Source organism: Onychostruthus taczanowskii, unplaced genomic scaffold (assembly GCF_017590055.1).
Source record: "Onychostruthus taczanowskii isolate IOZ18803 unplaced genomic scaffold, ASM1759005v1 scaffold6, whole genome shotgun sequence".
NCBI classification, from domain to species: Eukaryota; Metazoa; Chordata; class Aves; order Passeriformes; family Passeridae; genus Onychostruthus; species Onychostruthus taczanowskii.
In genome coordinates this window covers 1,529,045-1,543,255 of record NW_024503679.1, presented here as the reverse complement: position 1 = coordinate 1,543,255, position 14,211 = coordinate 1,529,045, and the positions used below count along the sequence as shown (strand labels likewise).

The following is a 14,211-nucleotide window of genomic DNA, read 5'->3' as shown; positions in this document are numbered from 1 at the left end:
CAAAATTCAGCTTATTCCGAAGGTGTTCTACACACAGCTGCTGGAGGCCAGGTCTTGGGGAAAGGCTGCTGCTTTGGTACAAATCAGCAGAAGGATATAAGGTTGGGCACTCAGCAGTGATTCCAAAGGGCTGGAAGAGCACCTGTGAGCAGGCACAGAACCCATCTCTAACCACAAACCTCCCATCCCCACTTGGCAGTGGCTCTCTGGCTGTTGGGAGCCATCCCCCTCATCCCCTCAGCTTCTCACCCTTCTCCTCCATGTGTCTGACCCCACAGAGCAAAAAACACCTCAAGGCACCTTTTGAGAGGGAGATGCTGCCAAAGCCAGGATGGAGCTGGGCTGCCTGCTGCTGGAGAGCTCCCCATGCCCCATCATGCTGCTCCTGTGGGTGCCTGTGATAGCTGAACCACACCATGCCAAGCTCCATCTCCCACCCACCCTTGCCTGCAGCGCGGGACCTCCCTGGAAGCACAGGGCTGTTGGGTCAGGTCTTGGTGAAAACAAATATCTTTTAATATTTTCGGAATACAAGAGAGAAAGCAATACCTAAACATAATCTGAGATCAGGGATCCATCTTGCACCTGCTTTCCAGAGCTGAAGACCATCCTGGCTCCCTTCAGAGGCAGTTGGGTGCTTCATGGGAACCAGTGCTGCTCCCCGGCGCTCACCCCACAGCTTTCTGCTTCATTAACCCCTTCTTTGCTCCCTGATGGATCTTTGCATCCAGCTTCCCTGTAAAGAGGGGATTAAAGAAAAAAGAAAAAAACACAACAAACCCTCATCACTCTTTATTTTTAAATGCTATTTGCAATGCAAATGAGCTGGAGGCAGCGAGGTCTCCTAGTTAGTGTGTTCCTGTCACATCCAATTATCCTGCTTGAGGAGCCAGGCGTTTCCAGCCGCCGGCCTCTCTCTGCAGGCGCGACACCGGGGAGCCAGGGGCGAGGAGCGCGTCCGACGCGGCCAAGAGATGCCAGAGAGGGGGAAATTCAGCGAGGAGAGGAGTGAATTAACATCCAACATTCGCCTGCCACTACCGGGGGGAAACAAATCCCTGTGCCTGCCTGCAGGATGCTCTGAGGAGATGAGGAACCATCCAGCAATGTGCCAGGGATGTTTTTCCACGGTGTGGGAAAAGGCAGGACTGGGGACAACAAACCTTCAGCCTGGGATGACGGTGCAATGGGTACCCAGTGTGATGGGGACACCTGCTCCATGTTGCTATGTGCCAGGTTGGTGGTCTCCAAGGCCATCTGCTGCCTTTGCCACCAGGGAAAACCTCAGTCAGCAGCTCCAGTGGGACCTGGAGAAAACACTGCCTTCTCCTTGTCCTTGGCAGCCCTTGGGGACTACACTGCCAGCTCTGCTTTCCCACCTGGGACAGGAGCAGGACACCAGAACATGGGATTTTGGACAACTCCTGCTGAAGAAGCCAGAAGCCAGGCATAGTGATGTGCTTCCTGAGAGGAGTGTCCTTATCCTCTTCTTCCTGTCTGTAAAAATGCAAGAATGCTCCTGCTCTCCCAGCTCCCAGAGCCAGCTTTCCAGAGAGGCTCTGCCAGCAGCCAATACTGGACACCTCCTCTAATGCCATATCTCCCCAGGACTTGCCTTCCTGCTGCTCCCCTGCATCTCTCATCCTCTAAATGCCAGCCTTGCCCTGTCTCTGCAGCTGGGAACAGGGATAGGGCAAGATACACCAGGCTCCAAAGTTCTACTTCGGCCACTGCTCCAAAATCTGCTGGTAAATGCCCATGTGCCATAAGAAGCAGGTGCTTCTCCAGAGAAAACAGCTCCTAACCAGCCAGTGACCATCACCGTCTCTTCAAACCAAGAAAACTTCTCAATTCCAGTTCAACAAAGACAGTTTGCAGATCACCATGCCAGAGATCCACAAACTGAAATATGGATTGGAAGATGTTCTGGGAGATCCTCCATCTCCTCGGCCACCCCAGACAAGACCTTCCCCCCACTGCCTAAGGATGGGGAAGAAGCCCCCTCCTCACAATTGCCGTTTCCAGCCATTGGCACCCCAGCAGGCTGAGCCCGGCAGTGTGTCAGACCACCCTGTCCCCATGTTAGGGGTGGTTTTGGCAGGGGAAAGGCAGCAAGTTCACATTCTCTCCATGTCCTGGTCCCCCAACACCACCTACTGTCACCAGGGCTGTTATTTTTATGTGCCTGCCTGCTTCTCCTGGACCCCAAAAACATTGGGAAGCTCCTCTGCTCTTCCAGCTCGCAAACACCACACACCACACAGGTAACCTTTCAGAAAAGGCTAAAAATAAGGCAAAGCCCCAGGGTCCCTTGCTCTTTCTGCTCAATGAGTCAAGGCCTCTTGTCTCACACCATGTCCTCTGCTTTTCTTCACTCTTACAGACACTGGCTGGTGGAGGGAGGCTTCTGATTGATGCTTCAGGGTAGCTTTGCCTGGATTCAAGGAAATCTCCCGTGAGAAAGGCCAGCGAGCTTTGTCCTTGTGCACTAAAACTACAGGGGGACGTATCTGGGGAGAGCTGTGCCCCCAGATGCAACCCTGTGCCCATCCCTTCCAGAAAAACAATGACCCTGGCAGAAAAAAATGAGCCATGCTAGGGTTTTTTTTCCCATCCCCAGGCTGCTAGAAACAATTTGCAACAGAGAAGCATCCGGATGTCACTGTGGCGAGGTCCATGCTGTTATCTGGCACGGAAAACTGCTCTGGCTTGGCTTCCCAACAGGACAAACTGGCATTTTGTCATGGTTTGAGCCAGGTTTCAAGGAGACCAGGGCAGCCAGCAAGCCCAAGTGGGGATGTGAGCTGGCACCTTCCCTCTGCTCAGCTTCCAGCTGGGAGAATTAAGCTTCTGACTGCCTGGGATGCAATGCCAGCTTCTATTAAAACAGCGCCTTGCGCCGATGAAAGGTCAAAGGCTTCCCTGCTCCTTCCTTAGGCTGTCATAAATATCACCCAGACGGACCATGTCCCTTCTGGGAGGTGAACACACAGCTCCACAGCCCCCTGTGCTGCTCCTGTGACAGCTCCTATTGGGATGGAGGGCAGGGAAGGCAGGGCCAGCAGTAGGAGTGGGAGCACAGGCAGCCGCCAGCACAGCCGGCTTCCTTCCAGGCTGTTAGACTGATCCTTCTCCAAGCAGGAAAGTGTCACAACACAAAGGAGATGATGTGACAGATGGGGAGGGGACTGGCAGCACCTGCACCCGGCAAGGCAGACGCGCAGGAGCCGCAGAGCAGCTTTGCCCTCTCCCACCCACGGCCAGACAGAGGCAGAGGTGGGAGAGAAGGAGCATGAGCCTGGAGAGAGCAAAGGAGAGGTTAAACAAGAGAAAAAAAGGATGCAGTGGCTGCACCAGCACACAAGGGCCACAAGGCTAAGCCACAGCCAAGATTTGCATCCTAAATAACTCCTGCCTGCTCACTGGCACTCAGAATAACCCATCTAGGGGGAGGACCGTAAGAGAGATTTGAGTGCTTGCAGGTGTCCAAGCACTGGTCAGCTTTGGCTGAATACACCTCCCAGTTGCTGCTCAAAAAGGCAAGGAAGAAATGAAATGGTTTTGCAGGACATCCCAACATCCAGCTGTGGCAGAAATGTGCTTCCCTGAGCAGAGAGGGAAAAAGACCCTCAAAGGCAACAAAAATAACCTTCTGCTGTGTTTCAAAAAAGCCCTTATTAACCAGTCCTGAGAAATCCCAACACTCCTGAGCCTCAGGTACTAGCCCAAGGATCCACGTGGAAAGGCGGGAGATCACCCAGTTGTCAGCTCTGCTGAATAAACAGCCAAGACTCTTCCTGCTTCTGCTGCTTTTAGCCCGTCAAATTAATTTTTCACATCCCCTGCAAGCGCGTGCGGTGCCTTCCCCGGGCTGTGTGGTGGGGAGGCTGCTAATAAGGACGGAGCTGACTGCGGGCTCCCCAGCTGCCGCATTCCCTCCTCCATCCTTTTTATAGCAGCGGGCAGGAATAACTGGCAGCCTGCGGAGGGGCTGGTGGCTCGTAAAAGGGACTAACGACGCTGGCAAGCGGAGCGCGGACAGATGCTGCGGCGCTTCCCCGTGCGCTCTGCCAGGACATCCCATCCCATCCCATCCCACCGGCCTGCAGATGGGGAACATCCATCTGGCCCTGCAGCTCTTGCTGTTCAAGCCCTCGCTGCCCTCAGGAGCAAGAGTGTGATTTGGAACTACAGGACATGGAGGTGGCCTGGGTCTGCCTGGGCATTGCTGCACCGACTCCTGTCCTGAGCCAGGCTGGTGCTGGCAGCAGATCAGCCACCGACACGACTGCTCTTTGACTCCCAGAGTGTTTGCAGAGGCAGGAAGAAGCATGTATTTGGAAGGAAGCAACATCTGGAGAAAGGGGAACTGAAGACAAAAAAATATTACAGATGTATTCAAGCTATTAAACAAACACCTCCAGATCAAAGAGCAGACGGTGAAAGTTGGGAACTCATCTGGCAACAGCAAGCTGGGATGGCAAGGAGAACCAGCTCCGAGGGCTGGGGGGGCACCTGGGGAAACTTCACTACTTACAGATTTTGTGTTTTCCTTTGATGGGAAACTTCAGAACCATCTCCTGGGGATTAGTGCAGATAAAGACAAATGGAGACCCGGACTCCTGGCTCAGGTCTGGATACTGTGAAAGACGGAGAGACACAGAAAGCAGAGTCAGGATGGCTGCGTGGGCACAGAAGGAGCTCAGTGGGCAAGAACAGAGGGATCTTAGCCAAGACATGGGTCATATGGAGGCTGTAGCAGCTCAGACCAAACCACTTCAAGAACTTCTAATGAAAAAACCCTAAACAATTCCAAGTTTGGGTCTTATTCTGCAAGCCCCTCGTTGTCTCTTTGGATCCGCTCACCCTGGGTGTTCCCAAACCCCTTTCAGCCCCCTTTAGCACCAACCTGTGCTACCCCTGTGGTTTCACACTTGATTGAGGCTGATCATAACCCTGAGATCTTGAGAGGGAGGTGGTTGGGGCCCTACCATCACCAGCCCACCTGTTCACTGGGACAAGCAAGGGACAGATTTTCAGCCTGATGCATCCCTGGATTCAGATGACCAGGAATGTGAATATTCACACTAATCCCTAACTGGTCATGGACAGCACACCAGCACCACAACCAAAACAACCTGCCAAACCCAGCCTGAAATGACCACCAGAAAGGTGGTCACCACCAGCTGTCCCAGCTACAGATACATCCCCAAATGTTCCCCACAAAGCTCAATCCCAAACACAAGGATTTGAGACTTGGAGAGTGCACTGTCCCACTGTGGGACACACATTCCTTGACATTCACTTGTATATAAAGCGTGAGCAACACACCTGCTACATACCAAGGTGATGGCTCAGAGAGGTCAGCTCAGGGCTGGCTCCATTTGTAGTGTCATTGGAAGGATTTTAACACATGAGACATGAGGGAATTTTATAAAAAGAGAATAAACAGATTATAGAATTATAGAAGAATTTAGGTTGGAAGAAGACCTCTAAAATTGTTTCTCTCATTAACCATGTGGGGAAAAAAAAACTCTAAAATTGTTTCTCTCATTAACCATGTGAAGAAAAAGGAGAAAAAACCCACTGCATGCAGGAAGCACACCAAGATCCTGGCTGGCTGCAGCTCAGCCTCTCTGGCATTCAGAGGTGAAATGCAAAACAGTCATAAAAAATGTATGTCTCAGCTCTCACCTCAGATTGTCCATGAGCTGCAGAGCTGGTGCTGACAGGCACTGAGGCCAGCGCATGCCACGAGGATGCTCCAGCCCAGGAAACCCTGCTCAAACAGACTGTGGAAGTGGTTTTCCTTCCATGGGAAAAATGCCTTCTTTTTTTTCCTGCTCCCCTGCCTTCCTCGAGCAGATCCGTCAAGGCTGCTGGAGGGGACAGGATGCCAGACCAGATGGAGCTGCGTGTCCTGGCAAATCCCCCATTTGTTACTAACAAATGACTCCTAGGCCGAGTGTTTGAAAAGCTCTCACCGACCTGCCAAAATGAGTTTGGATTTGCCCTGGAACAGCTGGGCACGGCGAGGGAAGCAGGGAGCGACCTGCTCTCCCCACACTGCAGCAGGGTTTGGCAGCACTGCCAGCAGTTCAGGGAGATTTACAGAAGCCCAGCGCTGGGACTGGATCAACCAGGGGAAGTGCTTCCAAGCCCTCTCATTTTACAATAGCATGTAAAAGCTGTGCACTGGGTAAGAGAGAGGTACAAGCACTCAGCTGCTCCATGCAGCTCCGTGCTGGGGAGGAGGAGCTGCCCTGATCCGCACCATGCGCCCATGCCCTGCTGCACCGACCCAGGCTTGGACAGGTTTCTTCCTCTCTGTTCGTTTTTGGCTGAGTCACCTTACTTGACTTGCTTCCACTGTTCCATGCCCATGCCAAGGATTTTCATTTCCCATCTGCAGGGAAGGAGAATCTTGGAAGGTTAGGAAGAGCCAAAGTGAATATCCCAGTCAACGCCTGGAGAGTGTGAAATGCTGGCACTGCTTTGTCGCTCTCGGCATCTCCTGGGTGACCGGTGGCACCTCCATGGCTGGAGGACCTAAGGACAAGCCCAAGGACCAAGGTTCTTCCTGGAGGACCAAAGGCTACCCAAACCTGGCTGCAGAGGTGATCCTTCCTGCTCCGCTACACCCGGTTCAGCCCGTGGCTCCTTCAGCCAGGTGGGGCAGCCATGACGGGTGTGTTGCAGAGGTCCTGCTGCTGGAATACAGCTGATTCCCAAATCCCCTCAGCCACATCTCCCAGGCAGACCTGGACACCACCACGTCCCCCCTCACACCTTTTACAGCCCCATCCTGGGAACATCTCCCAAACAGGCATCAGCAGTGAAGCAACAGCCAGTTGGTTTCTCCACTGACAGCTTTCAGTCAAAACCTGAATCAAGCCTTCAGCTCCAACAGTTCCCACTCAATCCGATCTCAAGGCCAAGGTGGATGCCACAACTGTGACTTGAATTCCTGCTTCTACACCACAGCCTTTCATCTTTGCTCCCAGGGTGCACGTCCATCTGTGAGCCAAAGCCCTTTGTGTCCTTCATTTTAAAAAGCTTTGGTGCTTCCTCTGGCATCTCACTTCCATGACACAGGGAAGGTGCTCCTCATCCAGCCGCTGCATTTAAGGTTTCCTACTGTACCTACCCCAGAAATCTCTTATCTCATCCTGGTGAACAGAACTCCAGAATATTCCTGTGGGCTGGAGCCAGGAAAGAGCCATAACCCTTTCCTCTGCCTAGAGTCAGGATGCTCCCAGGCGAGGAAGATGAGGCTGAGCTCCCACAAGATGCTGAGCCAAGCCAACAGCCCAGCTCCCCTCTTCCCCCAGTCTCTTCCATGAGTACATTCCATTCATTAATCCCACAGAAATTCAGGAAGCTCCACTCTCAGAAGAAATGCTGCCATCAAGACACCAAACAGGTCTGCCTCCGTTACATTGTCCAAATTTGCCCAAATTTAAGTACCAAAACCTAATTTCTCACTGTTTCTGTTGTGAAAGGTCAGTGGAGTCACTCTACTGTCTGTAAGACAGGAAGTTTAGGAGACAAATAAAAAATTTATTCCCACCTACTCCACCCCACAGGTAGTCCATCATCACTTCAGTAAACCTGAGCTTGGAATAAAAACCCAAAACCCAGAGCTGGTGCAGCAGAGGGAGAGGACAGAGCATATCCTGTCATATTGTTCAGGTTGGACAGGGCTTGGAACAACTAGCTCTAGTGGGAGGCATGTTTCACCCCATGGCAGGGAATAAAATGACATTAACTTTATGGTCACTCCCAACCCCAACCAGTGTGGGATTCTGTGATCCCCAGTAAAGATAATCTCCAACAGCAGTTTTTCAAATAAAAGGTCAGTTGAGAGGGAAACCATGCTTCCTCTCTTCCAGAGACCAAGAATCAAACCCAGCCAGGAGTCTGATGGGGGATGCCCCCTCTTAAATTCAACAGCACTAATCTCTCTCATATTGGGGGTGTTAATAAGACAGGTGCTGGTACTCCAGTCTTTACACTGTCTCTACCTAGAAGCAACTTGGCATTTAGAAGGTAGATACAACAAACACAGTCCAGAGACCAGACTGTCCCTCAAAAGGGAGCAAACCTACCCTTCTCCAATCCTGCAGATGACCAGAGAAGCTCGAAAGGGAGAGGTTATGCAATGCAACTACAGTGTGAAAAAAAAGATTGAGCCTCCTTTCAGACCTTCTGCCACCTTGTAGTCAGCAGGCAGCAAGGCAGGTGGGAGGCCAGTGGGCTCTGTGGGCTGCAAACAGCTGATGTGGCTCACCAAGAGCTGCTCCTCCCACTGCTTCACACCAACACCCCACAGACACGCTCTACACACAGCCTCCACACAACCACTGCCCCCCCTGCTCGTCCCACCTCTCCAGCTGGGCTTCACTTTGCTGCTAACAGGTCTGGAAGACCCCAGCTGTGAGGAGATTAGGTGGGAGGGAAGAGAAAAGCAGATCTCAAGGCAGCTTAACACCTGCAGGAAGAGCTCGAGGTTAAAGGAAGCTGGAAAAGGGAGCTGAGAGCTGGGCTCCTCCAAAAACCAGCCACCAGACTCACCCTCACGCCAGAGCCAGCGCTTTGAACATGTATTAAGTGGCTATCAGATGTCCCCAACAGCCACCCAGCTCAAGCTGCAAGCAGGGATAATTGCTAATGAATGTTCCCTACACTTTGTTTTCACCATCCCTCGTCTCCCATCACCAGCTTGTCACCACCAGGAATAGCAGCAGGGCTGCCAGCCTCCCGCTCCACAGCCCACAGCAAAAGAGCAAAGGAGGGGACGAGCCAGCTCGGAGCCAGCAGAGACACAAACCCACCTTCTCTGACATCTGAGAAAAAAAAAATCCTGCTATATTTTTCCCCCCCACACCAATCTGTTACACTTTTTTCTTTCCCAATTTAGGTAAAGCCTGCAGCAGGATGCTAGGGCCATGCAGGCTCACCCAGCATTCCTGGTACCAATGCAGCATTTGGGACCCTTTGCACAACCTGATTCCATCTCCACAGGAGAAAAAAAAACATCCCAAACCCCTCGATTGCTGCACCCCTCCCCAATAAGCTGCACTGGCTCGAACCCAACTGCCGTGACCCGAAGGCAGGGGAATGGAAAGAGCAGAAGGAAAACGTCCTGGGGGGAAGCCAAACCATCACTAACGAGATGAGCTCTGCTCCGGTGCATCCGAGGCAGGAACAAAGGCACCGCGTGCACGGAGCCGCAGCTCTGCACAGCACAAAGCCCCAGCGCACCCGGCAGCTTCTCTAGCGACCCTCCAGCAGCATTCTTGCTCTCATTAAGGCCTCGGGACACAAAGGGGTGGGAACAGTCCTGGTCTCACACACGCCAGCCTGTGGAGCCCTGCAATGCAGCCTGAGCTCTCCTCTGCTTTCCTTGCCACGGGAGTGCACATCCCGGTTAGCCGGAGCGTGGCGGAGAATTGCACGCTGGAACCTGTGGTCCTTCCCCTGGTCACTGCCACTCTCTCCATCTTGCAGCTGCCGGGGGCACCAGCAGCGAGAAGGTGCTTGAGATGCTCTGCAAGATTCATGATGGAAAGGGGTGAATCACTTTCCTGGCGTGGCTCCTCAGTGAACAACAGGGAAAACACGGCTCGCTCTGCCAGGCAGCGCCGGGCCAGGACACCCGCTCCAGCCTTCATTTCCCTGCTGCTCTCCAAGAGCCTTGAAATAAAAGAGACAGCACTGGAAAGCAATGCTGTCTGGAAAGAATAAAAGCAAGCAGACCCCATGTGTTGGCAAGAGAGTTCACCATAAAATGCATTCAAAGGGGGAAAAATCATCCTGGTGGAGGCGGCATCTCCTCCGACAGAGCGGGGCTGCTGGATCCAGCAGAGGCAATAAATCAGCGCCCCCCAGCAGGCAGAAACACACACTGGGCTCGTCCTGGGTGTTGGAGACACCCCTTGGCCACGTACAAAAAGGGATGCAAGGGATCCCCTGGGAGCCCAACTTCCTTCACCCTGTTTTCTTGGTGATTTGTGGGAGAGGCGGATCCGCTCTTCTTTCATGCCTCATAAGCTTCATCGCTGTCAGAGACACATAACAGGTAATTAACTACTAAACAGCCATTTTCTCCTCCTCTCCGGAGGGAAATTGCTCACCATCCAGCTAGAAAATGCTTCTTCAGTGGTTTGCAAGAGGGAAAAGAAAATGGGAAGCTTTTTGGGAGTGATGGGGTGCTGCAGCCAAATAAAGGCACTTGCAGCAATGCCTGCACCATGAACACATGGATCCAGGAGAAATGAAGCCATCAAATCTGAGTGATAATGCTTAATTGGATGTGGGTGCCACTGTGCCCCAGCCACATTTGGCCTGTCACTTTTCCAAGGAGAGTGGTTCAGGAGCATCAGCTCCCTGTCATTTGTTCTAACAGCAGTGGTCTCCGTCATCTCTTTACAAGGACGTTCCCTTTGGGGAATTATCCAGCCAATTTTCCCAACACAGCTTTCACCCTGAGTGCTCCAGGGCACATTCACCTAAAGGTGACACCCAACTGCAAACAGCAGATCCAGGTTTACCTCCACTGTGTCACCTCCTGATTCAGCCCTCCAGCCCTGAAAAGTGCATGCAGAGCACCAAGCGCTTCACTCCGAGTTTTGATCACCCTCATGACATAGTCTTGCATCACACTTCCAACTCCAAGCATGTTCTCAAGCACCATCATTTAAGGTCATATGCCAACCAGCCTTTGGCCCATGAGAAATGTAACATTTTCCTAAAAAGAAACCCTAAAGTAGATCCAAGTCTCTAGAAATGCCAAATTTTCTAGCTCGAGGCAGAAACATCCAGAACATACATCCAAAGAACACTACAAGCTGTCCTTGGCCATGGAAGGGCTCAGAGATGCAGCAGAGCTGCTCCACAGAGGCTGTCTTAGCAAAGGGATGCAAGTCAACGTTCAATTCAAATCAAGAAGGAAAAAAAGTAGGATCACAAAGAAATCCAAACAAAAGCCGTCAGCCAAACTTTTGTTTGAAAGCCTGTCAGGTCTAGACTGCAACGTGTGAGGAAGGAACAGCTCGAAACCACAGCTGCTAATGGTTATGGATTTGGCAATCAAAATGTCTTTGTTAAAAAAAAGAGAAAAAAAGTTAACTGCCTGACTATTGAGGCTACAAACCGCAGCCTTGATGCATTGTTGCAGTCAACATCCTCCCTGCTGTTCCTGAGCGCTTACAGCTGCCGCTGGCAGCTCGTGTGCTGGCACATGCTCCCTGCACCAGGATGCACAAGGAATTTTGTGAGCCTGCCTTCCTTTCCCCTTCTTCCCACCACAATGCTTGGCAGCCCTCGGCTGCTCTGCCCCTCGCATGCCTGGCTGGTATGCAACAGCTCCAGGCCCAGCAGGCAGGGATGGCCATGGGATCCTTCCCTGGCAGGGCAGATCCATCCAGTGGGTGTTCTCCGCCTCCAGCCCAGAGCCACGCTCCCATCGAGGTGTCTCTACACCACAGGCTGTACTTTGATTTGAAGGGCAGGGGAAGCAATTAAAACATAGAAAGTAATAACAGGACTTTGAAATGTAGATTTAAAATTCAGACTTGTGCTGGTGCACTCCGAGCAGTCTGCTAGGGCTCCAGAGCAGTGCCAGCAGCCGCCGCTGCACACCCCAGCTCTCCCTGAACCAGCAGTGCAGGACCTACAGCCACCAACACCCTCCTGCCCTCACATCCCAGCCCAGGACAACACCCACCCATGGTAAACCCTGGAAAGGCTGGAGATATTTATAGAGCACCTGACGACCAGTTCAGGAGAAACTGGGTGGACTTGGAATAGTATTTGGGAAGGTACTAGGCTGAAAGGGCTGTTTTCATCCCTCTGTGCCAAGGGACAGCAGGGGCAGGGCTAAGCTCAGCCCCAACGTGGCACCATCAGCAAGGAGAAGGGAAAAGCAATGGGGAGGAGGAGCTGAGGGGAACCAGGGTACTTCATGGAGCTGCACCTGGCTGTATACAGTCACACTTCAAGCAGCTTCACGAAGTTCTTTCACAATCAGAGCTGGGAAGCACAGGGGTGGGACACACAACCGAGCCGGAAAACCCAAACGTTGGGAACACAGCCCTGCCCTGGCTCACTTGGGCAGCTGCCTCTCCCCATGCTGACCCTTGCTGCTGCTCCCCAAGGAGGTATGATGCCAGCACCTGCTCCCAGGACTGACTCAACCCCTCAAATGGGATGGGATCTCTCACAGGACCAGGAAATGCATTGGAGCGACCGGTCTGTTCAGGGTTAGGAAATCAGGGACACACCAACAAAAGCTTAAGCAAGCAGAGTCCCTGGGCACTCTGCATGTACTGTGGGGGTTGCATTCTGCAGCTGACACATCATTTGGGGTCACCATGGAAAGGGTGGTTACGGCTCAGCCTGGACAGGAAGGCAGTGGGGCACTTGATCTGGGGCTCCAGGTCAATTTTATCTAACCTCAGAATTTCAGGATTAAATAAAACCCAAACACCGAGAAGGCAGCAAGTATCAGTGACCACATCTGAGAGAGGGAAAAGACCCTGCCAGCTCATGAGTAGTTTTCTGAAATGGTAGCAGAGGCAAAGTCCACAGTCATCATTAATTAAGTCATATGCTTCAGCCTTGGCTTTGCTTTCTCCCTTGGGTCTAGGAAACCAGAGGAGAGGGCAAGCAGGCCTCTATCATTCAATTTCTTTGGCATGCTAATGCATTCCTAAATTAATCATCATCAAGTGACAATCTCTCCTTCATCTTAACAGCCTGAGCAGTGACCTGAGCAAACCTGCTGGCTTATGCAAGGCAGCTGGAGCCTCAGAAGAGCCTCTGATGAAAACCAAAGCACTTCCCATATGGAAAAACTCCCCCATCTCTTACCGTCTCTAATCCAAACCAGCTGCATTCCTGCTCTGCTCCCAGAACCACAAATCAGGGGATTTTGTGGGGTGAGAACCTGAATTAAAGAGATGCATCACCCTGTGAGCCAGCCTAATGCCTGACACTGCTGGATCTGGCATCTGGCTATGCAGAAAAGACAAATTCAGCTCAGGAGAATGCAGGGCCCTGTAAAGTTCAAAGGCCTTTCGTGGGTTGCAATCATTAACAACTACCTAGACTGCTCCAGAAGGAAGGATATCTGACCTAGCTAAAAATCCTTCACTGGGAGAGGTGCCTCAGGAATGAGAAGGCAAATATCCCAGTGGTGGAGGCAAGGAAGGGGCCAGGACAGCCACAGCACCACACAAACAGGCATTTGTCTCACTCGGAGCCTGCACTAGGAAACCTTTCCCTCAGGGACCAGGTCCTCATAAAAAGTCTCTATGCATTTATACTGTTCTTAGAAGTACACATCAATGTCTATGTTTGTGTTTCTCCCTCCCATTAACTCCTTAGGAAAATACTCCCAGAGGGCTATGGTTCCTTTATTTGGAGATAATCTAAACAGGCACCTTCTGGAGTCTAAATATAGAAAGCCTCTACCGTTCTTCACTCTTATCTGAGAATCTAAACCAAGTTCTGTATACTGGGCACCTGAGTTCATTTTTCTTATTGCTTTTTTCAACAGGGAGGGAAGAGGAGGCCAAGAGTTTAAACCCAAATTTCCTGAGTGGGAAAGCTGGAACCTATTTAAATGATAGCTGCAATCTCGTGGCACAAAAATAGCTTCTACATGTTCCCTGAGCAGATTTAGGACACTAAGTGATCACCTAGAAATGGAAAATAAACACTTAACTCCCATCAAACATAATTAGCCAATATTTCAGCCTGGTATAATAGCTCCATCCAGGTACTGGCGTGTGTCTGCGCTCAAAATAAGCCAAACACACCTATCAAGCACCAAAACAGCAGCAGGAAACACTCTTTTTCCAGCTAAATCGTCTCAGATCAAAGCCATTAGCAAAATGAACATGGACTTCAGGGCACATGGAAACGGCATCAATGTAAACACTTCCCTGCTGGCTTTAGTCCTGTGCCAAGGCCTGCCTGCCCCGTCCCACAGATCCCAAGTGGGAGCTGCTGAAGTCACTGACACCTCGTGCAGGAAAACAAGGGCAGCTCCTTGCTCTGCTCAAGGTGTCAGTGACGTCAGCCCCGGAGCAAGGAAAAGCCTTAGTGAACACTTGGATCTCCTAGGGGGAAAAAAGTTTCCAGGTCACCTCTAGCTGAAAAGTGTAACAAAGGAATCATTCTGGTCTTGAGCAGGGATTTTTGGGT

General features: G+C 51.7%; 2 protein-coding genes across 6 annotated transcripts in view; both read right to left on the bottom strand.

Moving 5' to 3' along the window:
- The window catches only part of ZNF609 (zinc finger protein 609), a 64,802-nt gene extending 64,138 nt beyond the window's left edge, over positions 1-664 (bottom strand). For all 4 annotated transcript variants that reach the window (XM_041418331.1, XM_041418333.1, XM_041418330.1 and 1 more), the window contains exon 1: positions 550-664. The gene's annotated coding sequence lies outside the window, so the exon portion shown is untranslated. The remainder of the gene's footprint in view (positions 1-549) is intronic.
- Positions 495-14,211, bottom strand: part of TRIP4 (thyroid hormone receptor interactor 4) — a 29,367-nt gene continuing 15,650 nt past the window's right edge. For both annotated transcript variants that reach the window (XM_041418335.1, XM_041418336.1), the window contains exons 12-13: positions 4,538-4,640; positions 495-736 (exon numbers count right to left, since the gene is read on the bottom strand). In XM_041418335.1, the coding sequence (XP_041274269.1) occupies positions 669-736; positions 4,538-4,640 (171 nt within the window). In that variant the 3' untranslated portion in view covers positions 495-668. The remainder of the gene's footprint in view (positions 737-4,537; positions 4,641-14,211) is intronic.